This window comes from Apodemus sylvaticus, chromosome 12 (assembly GCF_947179515.1).
Source record: "Apodemus sylvaticus chromosome 12, mApoSyl1.1, whole genome shotgun sequence".
In the NCBI taxonomy this organism is placed as follows: Eukaryota; Metazoa; Chordata; class Mammalia; order Rodentia; family Muridae; genus Apodemus; species Apodemus sylvaticus.
Genome location: NC_067483.1, coordinates 26,143,899 through 26,163,835, shown reverse-complemented (window position 1 = coordinate 26,163,835; position 19,937 = coordinate 26,143,899). Strand labels below are relative to the sequence as shown.

The window sequence follows — 19,937 nt, the reverse complement described above, 5'->3', positions numbered from 1 at the left end:
CGTCTGGGCAAATGACTGATCTGATTACGGCCATGATCTCCGCTCGTTCCTGCCTCCAGTCCTGGACCAAGGTGATGAAATCTCCAAAACCAGACAGATGAAGGAGGCGATCTTCGAACAGAAAGTCAGACAGGACATCCTGACAGAGATCGAGAACCATCTTAAGTGGTAAATATGGAGGGATAATTTGTATCAAGTGACAGGTTGACTGCTTTTATGGGATAGCCTTTGACGCAGGAGACACAATAACACACAATTATTGATAAACTCTCTCGATGAATTAGATTACTCCTTCTCCTCAGCCAGTGTTCCTGTCTCAGAATGGGTGGCCATTGGGCATAAATTAATAACCAAGACATCTTGTTTCCTTCACATGCACAAACAGGGCAGAGCAACCGTGAACGGTGGGTGTGTGGCCCGCTTCCTTCCCGCTGCCCTAGTCCCCATCTCCAGACAGACCTGGGGTGACTCAGGGGCCCACATCACACCCCATGACCCCTCACCTTCCTGCGAGCCCCCATGCTGTGGGAAGTAGCAGCCGGGGGCAGACTTGACAAGAGATGTTCCGATGGGAGCACTCTTGTCTTTCTGGGGTTAAATAAATATAAATTCTTTTTATATTAAGCTAGAGATCCCCAGGAGCCTCACTATGTGTTTAGCTTCAGTAAGAGTGGGATGCATATGCTCCACTGTTTTATCCTGGAAGAGTGCATTGGATCCTCTAATGCTGGAGGTACAGTCCCTTGTGAGCCGCCATGTCGGGCCACTAGCTGAACCTGGGTCCTCCGGAAGAACATCCCGTCCTCTTAAACACTGAGCTGTCTAGCCAGCCTTTTCCTTGAGACAGGGCCTCTTGCTGGCCTGGAGCTCACCCAGCAGGCTAGGCTGGCTGTCCTGGGATGGCTTGTCTGTACCTGCACAGTGCTAAGGCAAAGAGAGCATACGGCCACTCCTGACAGTTTGTACCAGGCTCCTGCTGGGCATTGAACTCAGGCCGTCGTGCTTGCAAAGCAAATACTTCGCTGAATGAACTCTCTCTCTGACCCTTGTTTTATTAATCCATAAGTATTCTAGCATCAATCGCTAAATGATAAACTTCATTTCACGGGACCTATTATTCACCCCAGAGGTTCCCTCCAGTTTCTCCCCACCCCTTCTTGATTATAGAATCTCGCTAAGACACTCATTGCAAAGACGATGCTTGTGGATGTCTTCTGGAAGTCGGCTTTTGTTCTCACAGGCAGGTGCACCTTGGGAAAGAGCACACAACTTATAGGTTTAAAAGAGAGATCAATGAGGAGCGGCAGAAAGCGCGGGAGAAGTACAAGGTCAGAGCGGCTGCCACCATGATCGCATTTGGTTTGCTAAATCTTTCCAACTCCTGTTGCATACAAGAGGCCAAAGCAGGAGAAAGACGATGCAGGGAAAGGCGAGGAGTGACGCAGAGTGGCACAGCACTTGCCCAGAATGGGGGTGGGGGGGTGGTGGGGGAGAGGAAGAGACAGAGAAGTGAGGGAGAGAGACAAGCAGAGAGAGACAGGGAGTGAGGGAGAGAAGGAGAGGGAGGGAGACAGAGACACAGAGACAGACAGAGACAGAGAGATGGAGAGAGACAGAGACAGAGAGATACACAAAGAGAGACAAACAGAGAGAGAGAGAGAAAGAAACTTGCAGTCCAAGGAGATGACAAGACTCAGCCAGTGGTTGGATGTGAGCTGTACTTGTGGTCTCCAGAGAATCAAAACGAGAGGCCCCCAACTGCTGTTAGGAGTCACCCCGAGCTGGATGCCACATATAGTCACAAGCTGAGGAGCTAGGGTTGAGGCACTGGCATCTGAATGATAGGGGACCTCCCCACCCCCACCCCCACCCCCGCAACCCCCTACTCACCCCTCCAAAACCCAGCAAAGCTTAATAGTGTGAACTACAGGGTCTCAGTGAGTAGGAAGGATGAGGACTTTTATTTGTTAAAGATGTGCCTTATCTGTATCCGTATGTACATGTGTGTGAGCATGCACCTGTGAGCGGGGTGCCTGCAGGGGGGGAGGACCTGTGAGTGGGGTGCCTGCAGAGGGGGAGATACATGCGTGTGAGCATGCACCTGTGAGCGGGGTGCCTGCAGGGGGGAGGACCTGTGAGTGGGGTGCCTGCAGAGGGGGGGAGGACCTGTGAGTGGGGTGCCTGCAGAGGGGGGGAGGACCTGTGAATGGGGTGCCTGCAGAGGGGGGGAGGACCTGTGAGTGGGGTACCTGCAGGGGGGGAGGACCTGTGAATGGGGTGCCTGCAGAGGGGGGGAGGACCTGTGAGTGGGGTGCCTGCAGAGGGGGGGAGGACCTGTGAGTGGGGTGCCTGCAGAGGGGGGGAGGACCTGTGAATGGGGTGCCTGCAGAGGGGGGGGAGGACCTGTGAGTGGGGTACCTGCAGGGGGGGAGGACCTGTGAATGGGGTGCCTGCAGAGGGGGGGAGGACCTGTGAATGGGGTGCCTGCAGAGGGGGGGAGGACCTGTGAGCAGGGTGCCTGCAGAGGGGGGGGAGGACCTGTGAATGGGGTGCCTGCAGAGGGGGGGAGGACCTGTGAATGGGGTGCCTGCAGAGGGGGGGGAGGACCTGTGAGCAGGGTGCCTGCAGAGGGGGGGATACATGCGTGTGAGCATGCACCTGTGAGTGGGGTGCCTGCAGGGGGGGAGGACCTGTGAGTGGGGTGCCTGCAGAGGGGGAGAGGACCTGTGAGTGGGGCCCCTGCAGAGGGGGGGAGGACCTGTGAGTGGGGCCCCTGCAGAGGGGGGGATACATGCATGTGAGCATGCACTTGTGAATGGGGTGCCTGAGAGGGGGAGCGGGAGGCAGGTGATCCCAGCTGGATCTCCAAACAGTTGTGAGCCAATCAATACAGCGGTAGGAACTGAACTCACTCCTCTGCAAACACAGTCACCACTCAATGCTAAGCCACCTCTCCAGCCCCTGTGGCCAGCCTTTTAGGCATTACCATATGATGTCATATAAAGTTCACACTGTAGGACCTGCAATCAAGTGGTTAGGAAAAAGGAAAGGAAAGGAAAGGAAGGGAAGGGGGAAGGGGGAAGGGGGAAGGGGGAAGGGAGAAGGGGGAAGGGGGAAGGAAGGGGGAAGGGGGAAGGGGGAAGGGAGAAGGGGGAAGGGGGAAAAGGGGGAAAAGGGGGAAAAGGGGGAAAAGGGGGAAAAAGGGGGAAAAGGGGGGGGAAAAGGGGGGAAAAGCAGGGGAAAAGGCGGGGGAAAAGCGGGGAAAAGCGGGGAAAAAAGGGGGGGGAAGGGGGGAAAAGGGGGGAAAGGGGGGGGAAAAGGGGGGAAAAGGGGGGAAAGGGGGGGAAGGGGGGAAAGGGGAAAGGAGAAAAAAGGGGAAAGGGGAAAAAAGGGGAAAGGGGAAAAAAGGGGAAAGGGGAAAAAAGGGGAAAGGGGAAAAAAGGGGAAAGGAAAAAAAGGGAAAAGGGAAAAAAAGGGAAAAGGGAAAAAAAGGGAAAAGGGGAAAAAGGGAAAAGGGAAAAAAAGGGAAAAGGGAAAAAAAGGGAAAAGGAAAAAAAGGGAAAAGGGAAAAAAGGGAAAAGGGAAAAAGGGAAAAGGGAAAAAAGGGAAAAAAGGGGAAAGGGAAAAAAAGGGAAAAAGGGAAAAAAAGGGAAAAAAGGGAAAAGGGAAAAAGGGAAAAGGGAAAAAAGGGAAAAGGGAAAAAAAGGGAAAAGGGGAAAAAGGGAAAAGGGAAAAAAGGGAAAAGGGAAAAAAGGGAAAAGGGAAAAAAAGGGAAAAGGGAAAAAAAGGGAAAAGGAAAAAGGAAAAAGGAAAAAGGAAAAAGGAAAGGAAAAAGGAGAGGAAAGGAGAGAGGAAGGGAGGGAAGGGGAGGGAAGGGGAGGGAAAAGAAAAAGAGAAAAAGAAAAAGAAAGAGAAAAAGAAAAAGGAAAAGGAAAAGAAAAAGAAAGCCTTATGGTGTTTTGGAGAGCACCAAGGGAGACTGATTCCTACCTATCCTGGGATACTCTGTGAGGTAGAAGCAGGAGGTTCAGAAGTTCAGGGGTATCCCCAGACACAAAGTGAGTGTCAGGCTAGCCTGGGCTACATGAGAGTCTCTGTCGTTACATGATTTCCCCATGTCTGAACAATAAGGAGAGTGGACACTTCATCCTGTCAGCACTCTGTGGCAGGGTGACCCCACTGTCCAGCAGGTTTCTACAAGCTGTAAAGAGAAAGTTTCATGCATTTGTTTTTGACTTTAGTGTGTCACTAATATAAAAATCTAGCAAAACAGAGGCGACCCTGTGAAAGGGGAGGAGCTTCAGCGACTCCAGACTGAGCGAAGCAACAAGCGCATCGTCCGGGACTTGGAGGAGGTGGGTGGCTTCTCTTCATTTGGAATCAAATTAAGTGGCAGTGGTTTGACTGTTTCCAAAGACACCAACAAGTACTGCAGAAGTTCCTTCGTCGCAGGGAGTGGTTGGTTTTCATTTACTTGTGTTTTCAGAGTGTCATTTTACTGTTTGTCTTGGTTTCCTTTCTGACTAAAAGTAGCGTAAGGAACCTGGAGAGGTGGCCCCATGACTGGGCGGACTCAAGTCCCACCTCCTAACTCCAGCTCCAGGGTATCAGATGCTCTCCTGACCTTCCCCGGCCCCTCACTCCCAGTAGCACACAACCACACACAGATGTGTAGTGAGAGTGTCAGATTCCGTGGACCTGGAGTTAGAGCTGCCCTGTGGGTGCTGGGACTTGAGCGCAGGTCCTCTGGAAGAACAGCCGGTGCTCCTAATCACTGGGCCACCTCTCCAGCCCTTGTTTTTGTTTTTGTTTTTTAATTTAAAAAGTAATTTAGGGGAGTGAAGGTTTTATTTACTCACAGCTTTTGATCAATCACACTCGATCATTGAAAGGATTCAAAGCAGGAGCCCAAAGTCAGCCTGCGTACTGTTCCCCACAAGCATTACCTCTGACCACAAGCTCACTTCACAGCCAAAGCCTTTCATCAGACCCCAGGGAAGAGGGCGTGTCCTAGCTGGCTCACAGGCAGGCTCACACCCAGCTAGCTTTCCTAAACAACCCCAGGCCACCTGTTTAGGAATGGTGCTGCCCACAGTGGACCAGACCCTCCTATCAAATCAAGACAAGTCCCCATACTCACATACCCCTGCCCACAAGCCAGTCTGAGCTAGGACATTCCTCAGCTGAGACTGTCTTCTCAGATAACTCTAGGCAAGCTAAAGCTAACTAGGACACTACAAAATTGCAAATAAAATGTCAAAACTTATCATTATGGTCTGGGGAGATAGATGTCTTGGTTGGTAAAGTGCTTGCCCGGCAAGCTTGAAGACCTGAGTTCAGTCCCAACACCCACAGATAAAAGTCAGATGTACCTATAGCCCCGGCTCTGGGGATCCAGAGACAGTCTATTGAAGTCAGCGAGCTCCACTCTGAGCAGGAGACTGTCTCAGAAAATGCAGCAGAGGCCAGAGCTGGCTGGGCTGAGAGCATTCGCTGTTCTCGGTTGGAAGGCCAAGACTGAATTGCCAGCACCAAAATGGCAGAGACTGGACTCAGGTCATCAGGCAGGGCGGCAACCGATTTCCTTCTCTGAGCCACTTGCTGCCCCTGTTTTTGCTTGTTTTGGTAAACATCTTGCTAAGTAGGCTCAGACTCAAGATGCCCCTGCCTTAGCCTCCTGAGTTGCTGGTATTCTAGACACGCACTACCATACCCAGCCAGAGGTCAAACTCAAAAGCCTTTATTAAATACTCATGCCAAAGAGCTTGTATTTGAATATAAGGTGTGCCCATGTTTTTATATTTACAGAAAATCCAGGAATTTCATCCTAATTTTGACCCACTCGTGAATAACATGTGGCTGAGCAGACACCGGGCACAACGACGGTTTCAGCAAGCAGCACGCAAGGTAGCCCTCACCTCTGGACCGTGCAATTACCGGCAGGGGGAAGAGACCATTAGAGATGCCGTTCACACAGCATAAAAATCACTTCCGAAAATCAGTGTCCCGTGGAGTAAGTGCACTAGTCCCTTTCCTTCCAGTCGCTCTGTGGTAGAACACTGACCACAAGCAGCTCGGAGGAGGAAAGGGTTTATCTGACTGACACTTCCACATCACCGTCCATCAGGAAGGGAGCCAGGGCAGGAACTGAAGCAGAAGCCATGGCGAAACGCTGCTCGGGCTCGCAATCAGCCATGGGACAGGTCTTCTTGCAGCCACTAAACGTCAAGATCGTCTTCCACAGATCTGTCTATGGATGAGTCTGATCTGGGGAATCCCCCCCCCCCTCAGACTACCTTCTCAGCAACGTGGGACTTAAAGCTAACCAAGACAGTAAGGTTTTAGTATAGTCACATATCCAGACAGCCGCCATTGCTATGTGACTTTTACTTCTGTTTTTGATTTGGTCAGGGTCTATACCCTAGGGGGAGGCTTTGAACTCACGAATCCTCCTGCCTGCGCCCTGAATGTTAGGATTTCCGGTGTGCACCACCACACCAGGTTTAAGTGTGTTATGGTTGGAACTCAGGGCTTGGTGAAATTCAGGCATCCGCTCTGTGAACAGACTGGACAGCCTGGGCTACACCCGTCTGCTACCTAGTTTCAAAACATCTTTTCTTATGCAGAAAGGAACTTAGCAGTCCCTACCCACCCCCTCCTTCCCAGGTTCCTGGCAGCCACCACATCTACATTCCGTCCCTATAGACCTGGCTCTTCTGGTCATTCCATGAAATGGGATCACATGTTATATGGTTTTTTGTAACTGACTCCTTTCTCTTATCTCCAAGTTCCCTGGTATCATAATGAGCACTTCACTCTTTTTCATTACTGTGTAATATTCCACTGTTTGGATAAACCAGGCTTTGATTTGTTCTTTCATCTGTTCTTGTACTAATGGGCATCTCAGCAATTTTTACCACTTGGCCCTTCCTAGCAATGCTGCTATAAACATTCCTCCACGAGCTAGTGGGCACGTGGGTCTCTACTCTCCAGAGTATTCACACCTAGGAGGGGAATTGCTGGGGCTCATACAATGACTCCAGAGCTATGGGATTTGGAGGAAATGGTTTCGATGGAGAATGGGGACTCTCAGAGGTGATATCAGGCTCACTGCTTTCCCTACAAGTCACTGCCCACCATGGGTCTCCCTCATACCCATCCTCCAGGAAGCATTTATCATGTAAACGTGAGGCCAGATCCTTCCCCCTGTGTAAAAAGTCAGGTGCTGTGGCCTGCCCTGTGACCCTATTAGGAATATTAGGGAGGCCGAAACAGGAGGGCCCTGGGACTCCATGGCCAGCCGCCCTAGCCAAATCTACGAGCTCTGGGTTCATGGAGAGATCCTGTCTCGAAAAATAAGGTGGAGATGTAATTAAGGATGAGACCCAGTATTGACTCTTGTCTTCCCGAGTACACATATGCCTGCACACACATGTGCACGTGCACACATATTCTGCACACACATGTGCACGTGCACATAGATTTACCACACATGTGCATGTGCACATAGATATACTGCACTCATGAGCATGTGTACATAGATAAACAGCACACACATGTGCACGTGCACATAGATGTACCACACACATGTGCATGTGCACATAGATATACTGCACACATGTGCATGTGCACATAGATAAACAACACACACATGTACACGTGCACATAGATATACTGCACACACATGTGCACGTGCACATAGATAAACTGCGCACACATGTGCACGTGCACATAGATATACTGTGCACACATGTATATGTGCACATAGATATACTGCACACACATGTGCACGTGCACATAGATATACTGCACCACACAAAACAGAAACATGGGGAGGGAGGAAGAATGACCTTCTGGAGCTCTGACACAGTGAGGTAGAGCGTCTGGCTGCCGCCACACCTCTGCCTCATGCTGTAGCAGTCCTAGAACATCATCCCCACTGTGGACCTGTGTTTCGAGTCCTCCTCTATGACTGAATCACTCCCCTGTTTCCCTCTACGGCTCACCCCTGTCCTTCCCAACTGGAGTCTGCCTGTCTCAAAAAGAACAACCCTTCTGAGCTTTGACACCAAAGGATGTGCCCAGCCCCTCTGTCATCTTACACCACCTGCAGGTCTCTCCTTTTGTGCGTGGCTCCCCCAGAAGACAAGGCCATACTCAAGCAAGGGAGAGCGATGATGATTAAGACGTGTCTTGGTGCTATTCAGCTTTCTACTGTGACAAAATGCCTGAAGCAGTCACAACTGAAGGCAAAGGAAGGTTCAAGTGTTGACTCACTTCTAGAGGTGCAGTTCCATCGCACGGAGCATCCCAGCTAGGAAAGCCTGCCGGAGCCAAGCCGCTCGCCTCACCACCGCCAAGAGAACCACGCACCAACCCCTAACCTGAAGCCGTTCTTTCCCACTGCAGATCATGCTTGAGCGAAGGCTGCTCATTATGCTGGGAGCCATCCGTGGAATGGACAAAGAAGGCATCCTAAGAAAGCTTGTCCAAGTCAAGCGAACCCTGATCCAAGGTAAACACGCCCTGGGGTGCTGGGAACCGTGGCCTCTCAGAGCCTGAGGTCTCTGCTTGAAGCACAGGTCCAGAGTGGGGATGGTGCTCAGCATGAGGTAGAGGTGTGGCGGCAGCCAGATACTCCCCCTCACGTCTCTACTGGGTCAGAGCTCCAGCTCTGGCGACAGCAGATCCCACACATCGGTTCCCTGGTGCCATTATAACAAGCTGATACCAACCTCGCCGCTCAGCATTACACAGATTCAGGGATGGGACAATGGCTTGGTCAGCAGAGCACCCGCCTGGAAACTGTGAGGACCGGAGTTCAACCCTGGAAACCAACAAAAGTCTAGGTCCAGTCTTCCCTGTGACAGTGAGTTGGGAGGCAGAGACAGCACGGTCCCGAGAAGCTCCCTGCCAGCTAGCCTAGCCTGTTTGGTGCCATTCCAGGCCAATGGCCGGTCCTATCACAAGCAAGAGGTAGAAAGCACCTGGAGACTGATACCCAAGGCGGTCCTCCAACCTCCTCATGAGGTGCACAGACATACACGTGTGTGTGCACACATGAGCACACGGAAGTCAGCTTCTAGAAATCAGATCAGGAGTCTGAAAGCAAGCTCTCGGCAGGTTGGTTCCTCGTCTTGCCAGCTGTGGCTAAAGGCTGCCTGCTCCCCTTGGTTCCTGGCCCCTCCCTCTGCCACTGCTACCCCTCACCTTTTATACCAACCCTGGGATTTCATCGGGACCGCCTGGAAAATCAGAGTCATCTCTCCACTTGGAGAGGCCTGATTTACCCTCATCTGCTAATTCCCTCTCACTGTGTGTGAATTACCGTGTACAATTGCACGTCCTTAGGGGTGGGGATATGGGAATTTCTGGGGGTTATTTTCACACCTCCCTTAGATCTCCACACCAGCGTTGGCCCAGGTGCCTATCCAGTTCATTGCCAAGGTCTACCTACCCTAGACCGAGTAGTGATCCCCATGAAATCCGGCCTCGGCTTGATCTCCGCTTATCCGTTGCTACTTCTCATTGGCAGAGACACGGGGACACTTGTCACTTACAGTCGCTGAGTGACAGTCGGTTTGAATCTAGTGGATTGTCAATCTCACACAAAGCTTTAAGCATCATACTGGCTGTTGTTTCAGGCTGTGGGCTGTCTCAAAAGGCAAACCGGTGCAAGCCTGGGCGAGCGACAGCCAATGTTGATCTATGACCTCCACATGCAGACACCCACACACTACATATTTTCACCTACACGTGTACCCATATGAACATAGACATGCATGCACTCGATCAAAAGAAAGAAGGAGAGAGGGAGGGAGGTAAAAGGAGAGAGAGAGAGAGAGAGAGAGAGAGAGAGAGAGAGAGAGAGTGTGTGTGTGCTCTGGTTCACAAGGTGCTTTCAAGAACCAAAAGCCAAGTCCTAATTTTCTCCTGTAGATGATGTATCTCCGGTCTGCGGTTCACACACACAGGACCACAGGCAGCGTATGGCCTGCCCTGCTCCAGGCCTGCATTCTGCCATCTCCCCGAGCAGTAAGGACACCCCCCCTCCACAAAACTACCTTGCTCCCCTCCCAAAATGCTTCTCAATGTTTTAATTATTCTTTTATTCTTCCTATAGCATTTAATTTCTAATATTGAAATTTCTGACAAAGAAAGTTTTTTTTAAAAAATAACAAAACAGTAAACTTTGCATGAAAATCTCATGCAGTTGTCTCTAAATGCTCTCTAGAATTCCATTTTTTTCTCTTTGTTAAAATTCATGAGAGGTAATTTAAGTGAGAATTTAGTCTGGAGGCCTGGAGAAGCACCTGTAACTCTAACGCCGGGGACGTGGTCGCCCCCTTCTGGCGTTCCTGGACACTGCGCTCATGCATAAGCCTGTCCACATAATTAAAAATAACAATAAAATCTTTTAAAAATAAAATGAAAATGTAAAAGAATTGTATATTAAAAAGCAAAATGAGGTAAAAATTTTAATATTAAAGGAAGCCTGGTGTGGTGGCACACACCTTTAATCCCAGAACTCCAGAGGCAAGAGGGCGTGTGAGCAGGAACCAGCCTGGTCTACAGATGGAGTTCTGGAACAGCCAGGGCTACACAGAGAAACCCAGTCTCAAAAACAATCTGTTAGTCAGTTAAAATAAGAATAAAGAGAACGTGAAGACTGCTCAGCAGAGTCTTGCCTCGTATCCATGAAGCCCTGGGTCTCATTCCTAACATTCTATAAACATGGCACACAGCCGTAAGCCCAGCATTTGGGAGGTGGAGGCAGGAGGATCAGAAGTTCAAGGTTGTCCTTAGCTACATAGTGAGTGCAAGGCCAGGCTGGACTACATGGGACATTGTTTCAAAATTAGAGACAGAGAAGCAAAGAGCACAGGAAACTAACAATGTACATATGCATTGTGTGTGTATGGGTGTGTGTGTATGGGTGTGTGTGTATGTATGGGTGTGTGTGTATGGGTATGTGTGTGGGTATGTGTGTGGGTGTGTGTGTATGGGTGTGTGTATATGGTGTATGTTTGGGTGTGTGTGTATGGGTGTGTGTGTATGGGTATGTGTATATGGTGTATGTTTGGGTGTGTGTGTATGGGTGTGTGTGTATGGATATGTGTATATGGTGTATGTTTGGGTGTGTGTGTATGGGTGTGTGTGTATGGATATGTGTATATGGTGTATGTTTGGGTGTGTGTGTATGGGTGTGTGTATATGGGTATGTGTGTGGGTATGTGTGTGGGTGTGTGTGTATGGGTGTGTGTATATGGTGTATGTTTGGGTGTGTGTGTATGGGTGTGTGTGTATGGGTATGTGTATATGGGGTGTGTGTATATGGGTGTGTATGTGTGGGTGTGTGTATGGGTGTGTGTATGTGTGTGTGTATATGTGTGTGTGTGTGTATGGGTGTGTGTATATGAGTGTGTGTGTGCATGTGCACACACACATGCTTGAGTTGGCATAAATCTGAATATTATTTCTAAGGCCTTATTAGTGTATATTAATGATCTATAAGAATGATTCACTGTGACGGTTTCATATGCGCACCTGTCTCTTAGTTTTATTCACCCCACAGACATCTTTTTCACTTTTCTCCCAACTCCTGCAGATCTCCTTTCCAACTAATCCCTCTTGTGCAATGTGTGTGTCTGTCCTGTCTCTCTGTGTGCTCTGTGTGTGTACATATGTGTGCATGTGATTGGTGTGTGTTGTGTAGGAAGTGGTGTGTATATGGTATGTGTATATGGTGTGTATATGGTACATGGTGTATGCTCTGTGTGTGAAAGAGAGGGGTGTGGGGTGTGCATGGTATATGTAGAGTATGTGTGTGTGCTGTGTGATGTGTATGTGCTATGTAGGTGTATGAATGTGCTATTGCTATATGTTGTATGTGGTATGTGTACTATGAATGTGTATTGATGTGGGGTATTGTATGTGTATGCATGTGTGTGTAGTGTGTGCTTTGTGTGTGGGTGAATGTGTGTGTGTTATGTGCGTGCTGTGTGTGGTGCCTATGTGTAGATAATGTGGGGGGAGTTGGCATGTGCTGTGTGTTGCATATGTTGGTCTATGTGTGTGTGCATGTGTGTGCCTGCATGTGTGTTTGTGTGGTGTGTGTTTGCTGTGTGTGTGTGCATGTGCATGCCTGCGTATATGTGTGTATGTGCTGTGTGTATGTTATGTGTGTGCTGTGGTGTGTGTGTGTGTGTGTGTGTGTGTGTGTTGACCCAATACATTCAAGTAGAGTAGTTTATGGGCGCATGACACCCCCCACACACTGAAGCTAAACCTAAATATCCTTTTGCACACGGCATCTGCGATGTACACAGCTGAAGATGCTGGCTTCACACGGACATGCCTTAAGAGGCCCCTACAATTGCTTGTGCCTCTGTAGGAGAGAATCCCTACCGATCGCTGAAGGCCCGCATGAGTCAGGACGAAAACCTCTGGCGCTACTCAATACAGCCGGAGGAAGTGCTGCACTTTGCCTTCCCGACGGACTCTCAGAGCTACAATGAGTTGGTGGGTGTCTTCCGGTCTTTCCTCTGTCGTGGAAGGGGGGGAGGGGAGGGTATCGCGTGGGTGCCGAGGACGCAGACGGGATCACGTGGGCGTGGGCAGATTGCTAGCCAAGCTGGCTCTCAGTCACCACCTCCTCTGAGAGGCTCGGAAGGAGAGCGGTGCCTGGGAATCCGTGAGCACCCACCGCTGCTGCATGTGCTGCTCCAGACCTACCGAACCCCCTGAACCCATGGGGATCCTGGAGGGGCTCCCTGGTAGGCTGAAGCCCAGCGTGGGCACTGAGCCGACACCCGGTAGACCCGAGAGAAGACAGGACGGAAGGCCCGCCTGGCCGGTGCTCAAATGAGCCTCCTGGCCTGGCAAATGGAAGGCCGAGATGAGAGCAACTCCAAGGTCGGGCAGGCCCCAGACTCGGACAAGTTAACCTCACACTTGGAACCCCACCTCTCCACCCCCATTTTTTTTTTTTTTTTTTTTTTTTTTGGTTTTTTGGATTTGGTTTTTTTCGAGACAGGGTTTCTCTGTGTAGCCCTGGCTGTCCTGGAACTCACTCTGTAGACCAAGCTGGCCTCGAACTCAGAAATCCGCCTGCCTCTGCCTCCCAGAGTGTTGGGATTACAGGCGTGGGCCACCACCTCCCGGCACCACCCCCATTTCCTCTTGAAGTATGATGATACCTTCCCTTTCTTCCCTTATGGGCATGATGAGTCGTCGTCGTCGTCATCATCATCATCATCATATTCAGGGTAAAGTGAAAGATGTTGTGTCAAAAACCAGAGCCGAGGTCTGGAGAGAGGACCCAGCAGCTAAGAGCACTTGCTGCTCTTCTGGGGGACCCAAGCTTGGTTCCCAGTGCCCGCCTAGGACATCTCACAACTGCTTATAACTTTAGTTCTGGGAAACCCAGGCGCCTCCTCTGGACTCAGAGAGCACCCACACACATATGTCATATGCCAACACAGACAGACACAATAAAGTTAAAAATCAACCTTTTGAAAAGTATAAACCAGTTCTCAGTAAAGATACATCCAAGGCTGTTTTCTGTGTTCCATATCCATGTGTACACATATACACATGCACTTGCACATACATGAACCTGCACACATATCAACACATATACAACAATAATGAACAATGTAATAATAATAATAATAATAATAAATAAAAGTAATTATAGTAGTTAATTAATCCTTACATGGCATTTACCACAAGTCATGTTTTAAGGGCTTTGGGTACTAGACTTCATCAATTCTAAGATGCACATCTTTTTTAACATTTAGCAAATTTAAAATTGAGTTATCTCTTTTAAATAATAGCATGTCAGCAATCCACCATATTAAGGGCATGCTGATGCCTAATTGAAATAAGGTATAGAATGATATTTGTTGGGTGCTGGAATGTACCTGGGCCTGCCGCAGGGTCTCTGAGTGTCTGACGCAGATGGCTGTGTGGGAAGCTCTCTGGGGGCCAGCACTTTCAGAAGGCCAGCACAGAGGTGTGGTCTGCGTAGAGAAGTGTAAACGCAGTGCTTTTTTTGGTAAAGGACTTGGTTAAGGGCTCTGAAGCCCTCACAGGGTGAGAGGAGCTAACCCTCACCCTTTGACGTCAGACTGTCCTACGAGGTAGACCAGAAGGTCGTGAGACAGCTTCCTCAGACAAGGCAACTCCTTTGCTGACTTCGCCCGTTGCTCCTTTGACCTCCCAAGGGTTTGTGAGCTAAGTCTGAGGGAACTCTAGAACTGATAGCATGAGAAAGGAGCTGGTGTTATTAGGTTTGTTTACACAATACAATCTGGGCAGTCTAACAATGGCTACCTTATACCAGAGGGGCTGAGAACCTGGCAGCTGCTTGGTCCACAGAATGCAGGCCTCAGCAATCCCTACCTGCCACTGAAGACCCTGGAGAGCCACTGGTCCTCAATCTGCAACAGAAACCCAAAGACGCTGAGTTTTGATCTCAGCCAAGGAAGGCAGCAGCCAGTGGTAGATAGGCTCCCTGGTGAGCCGTCTCGGTGATGAGGCAGAAATCAAAGCTTCTTCCTCAGCCTTCGGTCTGGCTGACATTGGATGGAGCCACCACATTTCAGATGGGTCTTCCCACTTCAAATAACCTGGTCAAGGGGATTCCTTAAATGTGTGACCAGCAGCTCACCCCTTAACTGACTCCAAATCCAGTCAAGTTCACAACCAGGGTGAACCACCGCAGAAGGGCGTGTAGCAGCCTACATCACAGTCCATAAGATTCACACACAAAGAGACATGACAGGGTGGGAGCCGCCTGTGTGCCCACGGCTCAGACAGCACCTGCGGCCACAGGAAGAGCTGTTTGGAGCCAGAACTATTCAGGTAATGTTTCAAAACATAATGACAGCAACACACAGCTGTTTCTGTTCACAGATGCGTATCTGTCTTTTCATGGTTTTTTTTTTTTTCCATTTTCCCATGCAGGCTCTTGATGGCCTCGGACTAGTTCCAATTAAAGCTTCAGAAATTCAAATCAAGCACAATTATCCCTATTTCGTTCTAAAGGTGAGACTCGCATAGAGCGTAAGTTAAGCAGGTTGCTTACAACCATCATCTCTCAATCACTGGGGAGGCACGCATGCCACAGTTCATGGGTGACCTGCAGGGAACAACTTTTGGGGTCTGGGTCTCTCCTTCTACAGTGTGAGGCTTAGAGACTGATCGCCAGGCTTGACAGCAAAACACACTGAGCCATCTTACTAGTCCTCAAATTTCTTTTTGTTTCTTTGTGTTTGTTTGTTTGTTTGTTTGCTTTTGAGACGGGGTTTCCCTGTGTAGCCGTGGCTGAACTGGAACTCACTCTGTAGACCATGCTGGCCTTGAACTCAGAACTCTGACTGCCTCTGCCTCCTGAGCGCTGGGCTCACAGGTGAGCACCACCACCGCCTGGTGGTCCTCCGGTTCTTGTGAAGGAGCACAATAGCTTGAATTTCAATTGCATCATCATGTTAGCACTGCTCAATTCCAGTTCATGTGGAGTGGCACACTGCATTTTCTGTTATTTGATGGTGTGTTGAGTTCGCCTCAGGTTCCTTTTCTCTAAAGTGATTATGGAAACTGATTCTTTCCTGTGGATACAGTATATATTATGCATATAGGAAGCTCTCTATATATTAGAAACCTCAAGATACTAGTTAGTCAGCCTTTTTTTTTCTTTTTTCTTTTTTGATTTTTCCAGACTGGGTTTCTCTGTGTAGCTTTGGCTTTCCTGTAACTCACTAGGTAGACCAGGCTGGCCTCACCAAACTCTAGATATCCACCTGTCTCTGCCTCCCAAGGGCTGGGATTAAAGGCATGCGCCACCATTGCCTGGATAGTCAGCCTTTCTTGAAGTGTAGGACCACTTGTGCTTTTGAAAGTAAAAATATGTTTATGTATGTCTCCAGTGAAGCCATCTGGTATGAGAAAATAATTTGAATACTGACATGTGCCAAGACTCAGAACAAGGCTCAAGACTGGCCCTGTTAGGCAGCTGTTGTTGAGATGCTAATCTTACCAAACAGTAATGGATTCTTGTGGGCCATTTTCTTTTTAAGGAAAATACAAATGTCTATTCACTCTAGTTAAGGCACTGATGACAGAACAAAGAAATTATTTTCCTCAGTCTAGCTTGAAGATCCAGAATGATTATTGAAATTACTTACAGGTACAGGGTGAAGGTTCTGCATCACTGAAACCCCACATTGTCATGGGTAAGGACTCACTAAAGCTACATCTCTGAAGCACCCTGCACAATTTGCAGGCAGCTCAGCTAATCAGAGAGTCTCCTCTCCCCAGGAATTGTTCACCTTGGAGAGGAGCTTTTTTGTGAATCTTGTAAGTTTCAGGGACTTCTTGAGACTAGTTCATTTACTACCTGAGCCCTCATGGGCCTTCTTCCACAAAAGGATGTTTCCATTTGAAGGAAGTAACTATACAAAACAAGCTTTTATGTGTCACCAATATGCAGTCTTCTTTCACTTTCAGGTTCCACAGTTATACAAAATCAAGGGATATCACTCATTTTCTGTCAACAAGTCCTCAACAAATTACAGACTTCAGAAACTCGCTCGACCCCTGAAGCATGGTGCCGAGGTAATGCATCTGCAAATTCAAGAACTGTTCTCACCACTCATGTCCTGCCGTCAAGACTAACAGGTCATTGAGTTGAAGGGATGCCTAAGTGGGTAAGGGAATTTGCTGTCATTCTTGAAGAAAACTCATGTTTGAGTCTCACCATCCATGTTATAGCTCACAACCATCCATAATCCCAGTTCCAGGAGATCCAACAGGCATACACACAGTGCACATACACGCAGACAGACATTCGTGTGCAGAAAGTAAAATAAATAACTCTTTAAGGAGAAAAGGTGACCAGGTCATTCTTGGCCCTTTCACAGGATGAAGTCACCACCATCATAACCCTACCCAAGAAGAACACCACACAGCTCTCGGCAAAGCCCTCCATCCTGAGTATGAAACCACCCGAGGGCTTAGCCGTGTCTGTGGAATACGATCCGCTGTATATTTTCGTAAGTACCAGTTGGCAGACACCTGTGTCCTATATCCCTTTATCTCAGAGATTAGGTAAAAACAGAAGCATGAATTGGAAATACTTTTTTTTTTCTTTTTTTGCTTTAGTTTTTTTAATCAAATTTTTCTTCACTAAATATTTGGGTTTACTCCCGTTACTTATTTGTGAGTATGCCAGGGGAGAGGGGACAGGAAAGGACATTGGATCCCTTGGAGTTGGAGTTGCTGTGCTTATGAGCCATCCAACACAAAGCTCGGATTTGAACTCTAGTCTCCATGAAAAAGAAAGAAGCACTAGGGGCTGGAGAGATGGCTCAGCAGTTAAGAGCACGGACTGCTCTTCCAGAGGTCTTGAGTTCAATTCCCAGCAACCACATGGTGGCTCACAACCATCTGTAATGAGATCTGATCCCTCTTCTGGTGTATCTGAAGACAGCAACAGTGTACTCGTATACATAAAATAAATAAATATTAAAAAATAAAAAAGAAAGAAAGAAGCACTCTCAACACCTAAGCCTTCTTTTTAAACCCCATTTTTTAAAAAACAGTATCTCATGGCCCAGGACGGGTTGGAGCACAATAACGCACCAAGAATGACCTTGAACTCCTTCCTAACCCTCTTGCCTCTATGTCCCAAGTACCAGGACTGCTGGTGAGCTACACCACATGTGGTGCTGAGGAGTGAACCTGGGGTTTGATGCATGCTAGGCAAGCACTCTGCCCATGGGCTACACCCCAGCCCTGGAGTGTGTTTTGTCTCTGGCATCCCAAGCCAGCTGAGCACCCTCACCCTCTGCCTTCTGATTATGAATGATGTGGTAATGGCTTAACTGCTTCCGTTCTTCCCCACCGGGATGGGCTGGTCTCCTGAAGTGAGCCCAAATAAATTCTTTTTCTCTTAAGTTGCTTTTCTTGGAGTATCTTCTCACAGTCACAGGAAAAGAAACTAAGGCAGACCAGGAGATAGATTTTCTCTTTCTAACCAGTTTGCCTATTTAATCACCAGCCCCCTCCCCCCACCCCCTCCCCGCCTCCTCGTCGATCATGGCTAGAAGCAGTTTCATACTGCGATTCCAGTAACATGTTCTTCCTCGTGAGGTCGGCAAATCTCAATAGCATCTAATGAAGCCCTGTGACTAGAAAACGTGTATATGAAGCTGGCAGTGTTGGGAAGGCGGACCAACCTGAGCTCTGCCCCTGTGCCCGTTCGCTAGAAATGTTAGCATACATTCCTATTGTTAGTGCTAGTGGGAGCCTGGGGAAGTGTTTCTGACGCCTGCCCTGTGCCTGGTGTGGAGATGGGTAAACACCATCCATCAGGTCTTCCTCTCCGCCACAGAACCCCAGCCCGGGACTGTTTCCCGTGAAGCATCCTCTGACCTACGCGGAGACGCTGATCGATTACCATCTGTGCTCTCACCCGAAGTACAAGTATGCCCAGGAGTCCCACATGGGCTCCAGCATTCCCCTCACCCAAAAGCAGTTTCTCCATCACACGGTAATGTCAGCCGCAGGCTTGGCACAGCTGGCCTTGGGCTGTGTGGAGGGGCAGGGAACGGGGAGAGCTGAGACTCCGCAAAAGAGGGCTAGCCGGGCACGGTGGCTAGCCGGGCACGGTGGTTCAGTGGGTAGAGGTGTTTGCCAGCAAGCCTAATGATCTGAGTTCAACCCTGGGGACCCTCACAGTGGAGGGAGACCCAGGGGAGCACTGACCCCTGCATCTTCCCCTCTGACAACTTGTACATACACACACACACACACACACCTCTCTCTCTCTCACACACACACACACACACACACCTCTCACACACACATACACTCACAATTTTCTCTCTCACACACACAAAAAAAATTCTCTTTCTCTTTCTCTTTCTCACACACACAATTTTCTCTCCCTCACACATAATTTCTCTGTCTCTGTCTCTCGGTCTTTCTGTCTGTTTCTCTGTCTCTGTCTCTGTCTCTGTCTCTCGCTCTCTCTCTCTCACACACACACACTCACACACACACACACACACACAATGTGTAGCCATTGCCCAAAGAGCAGCTTCACTGGCCCGGCCCCCAAGTCCACAGCGACCCTCCTCCCTCTCTGGCCAGAGGTACCATCCCCATCATGTTCCTTGCACTCACCACTCACGTAGCCGGCACTCAGCTAAACTGCTGGTGACCTAGTATAGAGGAAGTCAGTCAAATTTAATGAAATGATACATTTGGATTGGACCTTTGGAATTTAAAAGCAGTCACCTGAATGAAATGGAGGCTGAGACATATCTTTGTTGGTTGCTTTTCTTGGTCCTATAACAAAACATAAGGCAAAAGCAACCTAAGAGCCTTAGGCAGCTGGCCAGCTCACACCCACGGTCAGTGAGGAAGCCAGGAGGGGGCGGGGAAGGGAGGGAGGGGGAGGGGTGCTGGGGCTCCCTTTCCCCCTGTATCCGTTGGGGGGGGGGGGGCTCAGTTTGTGGCTCAAAGTTAAAGGCGGGGCTTCCCACTTCAGTTAACCCAAGTTTTAAAAACCCTCAGAAACATCCCCAAAGACTTGTCTCCTGGATGAGTCTAGAGGCTGTCAAGCTAGCAGTCGATGATGATATTAGCTACAGCTAACGCTAGCGTTCTGCATCCTGCCCCTGCCCCACCTCTCATCCCAGGATATAATCCCTGGGATCATGAACTGGAAGAAGTTCCAGCCACTGGTGTTTAACTCCATGTCTGACCCCTCCAGGGTGGAAACCACTCAGAGGTAAGCTGGAAGCTGCGGGCCTCCTGGGGTGTGTCAGCACCGTGGCTTAAACAGGCTGGGAGACCCGGAAGCAAAGCCACAGAGGCAAACCACACTTATAAATCACACTTTCAAAACGTGAGGGGGGCTTGCCTAC

The 19,937-nt window shown here is 49.2% G+C and overlaps 1 protein-coding gene across 1 annotated transcript in view; it reads left to right on the top strand.

Annotated features, from left to right (window-relative positions):
• Cfap221 (cilia and flagella associated protein 221) overlaps positions 1-19,937 on the top strand; it is a 79,448-nt gene that overhangs the window by 45,948 nt on the left and 13,563 nt on the right. Inside the window, exons 10-20 of the mRNA XM_052201188.1 lie at positions 60-168; positions 1,241-1,328; positions 4,266-4,355; positions 5,809-5,907; positions 8,410-8,515; positions 12,395-12,522; positions 14,971-15,051; positions 16,513-16,620; positions 16,926-17,057; positions 18,398-18,556; positions 19,710-19,801. Coding sequence (XP_052057148.1) covers positions 60-168; positions 1,241-1,328; positions 4,266-4,355; positions 5,809-5,907; positions 8,410-8,515; positions 12,395-12,522; positions 14,971-15,051; positions 16,513-16,620; positions 16,926-17,057; positions 18,398-18,556; positions 19,710-19,801 — 1,192 coding nt within the window. The remainder of the gene's footprint in view (positions 1-59; positions 169-1,240; positions 1,329-4,265; positions 4,356-5,808; positions 5,908-8,409; positions 8,516-12,394; positions 12,523-14,970; positions 15,052-16,512; positions 16,621-16,925; positions 17,058-18,397; positions 18,557-19,709; positions 19,802-19,937) is intronic.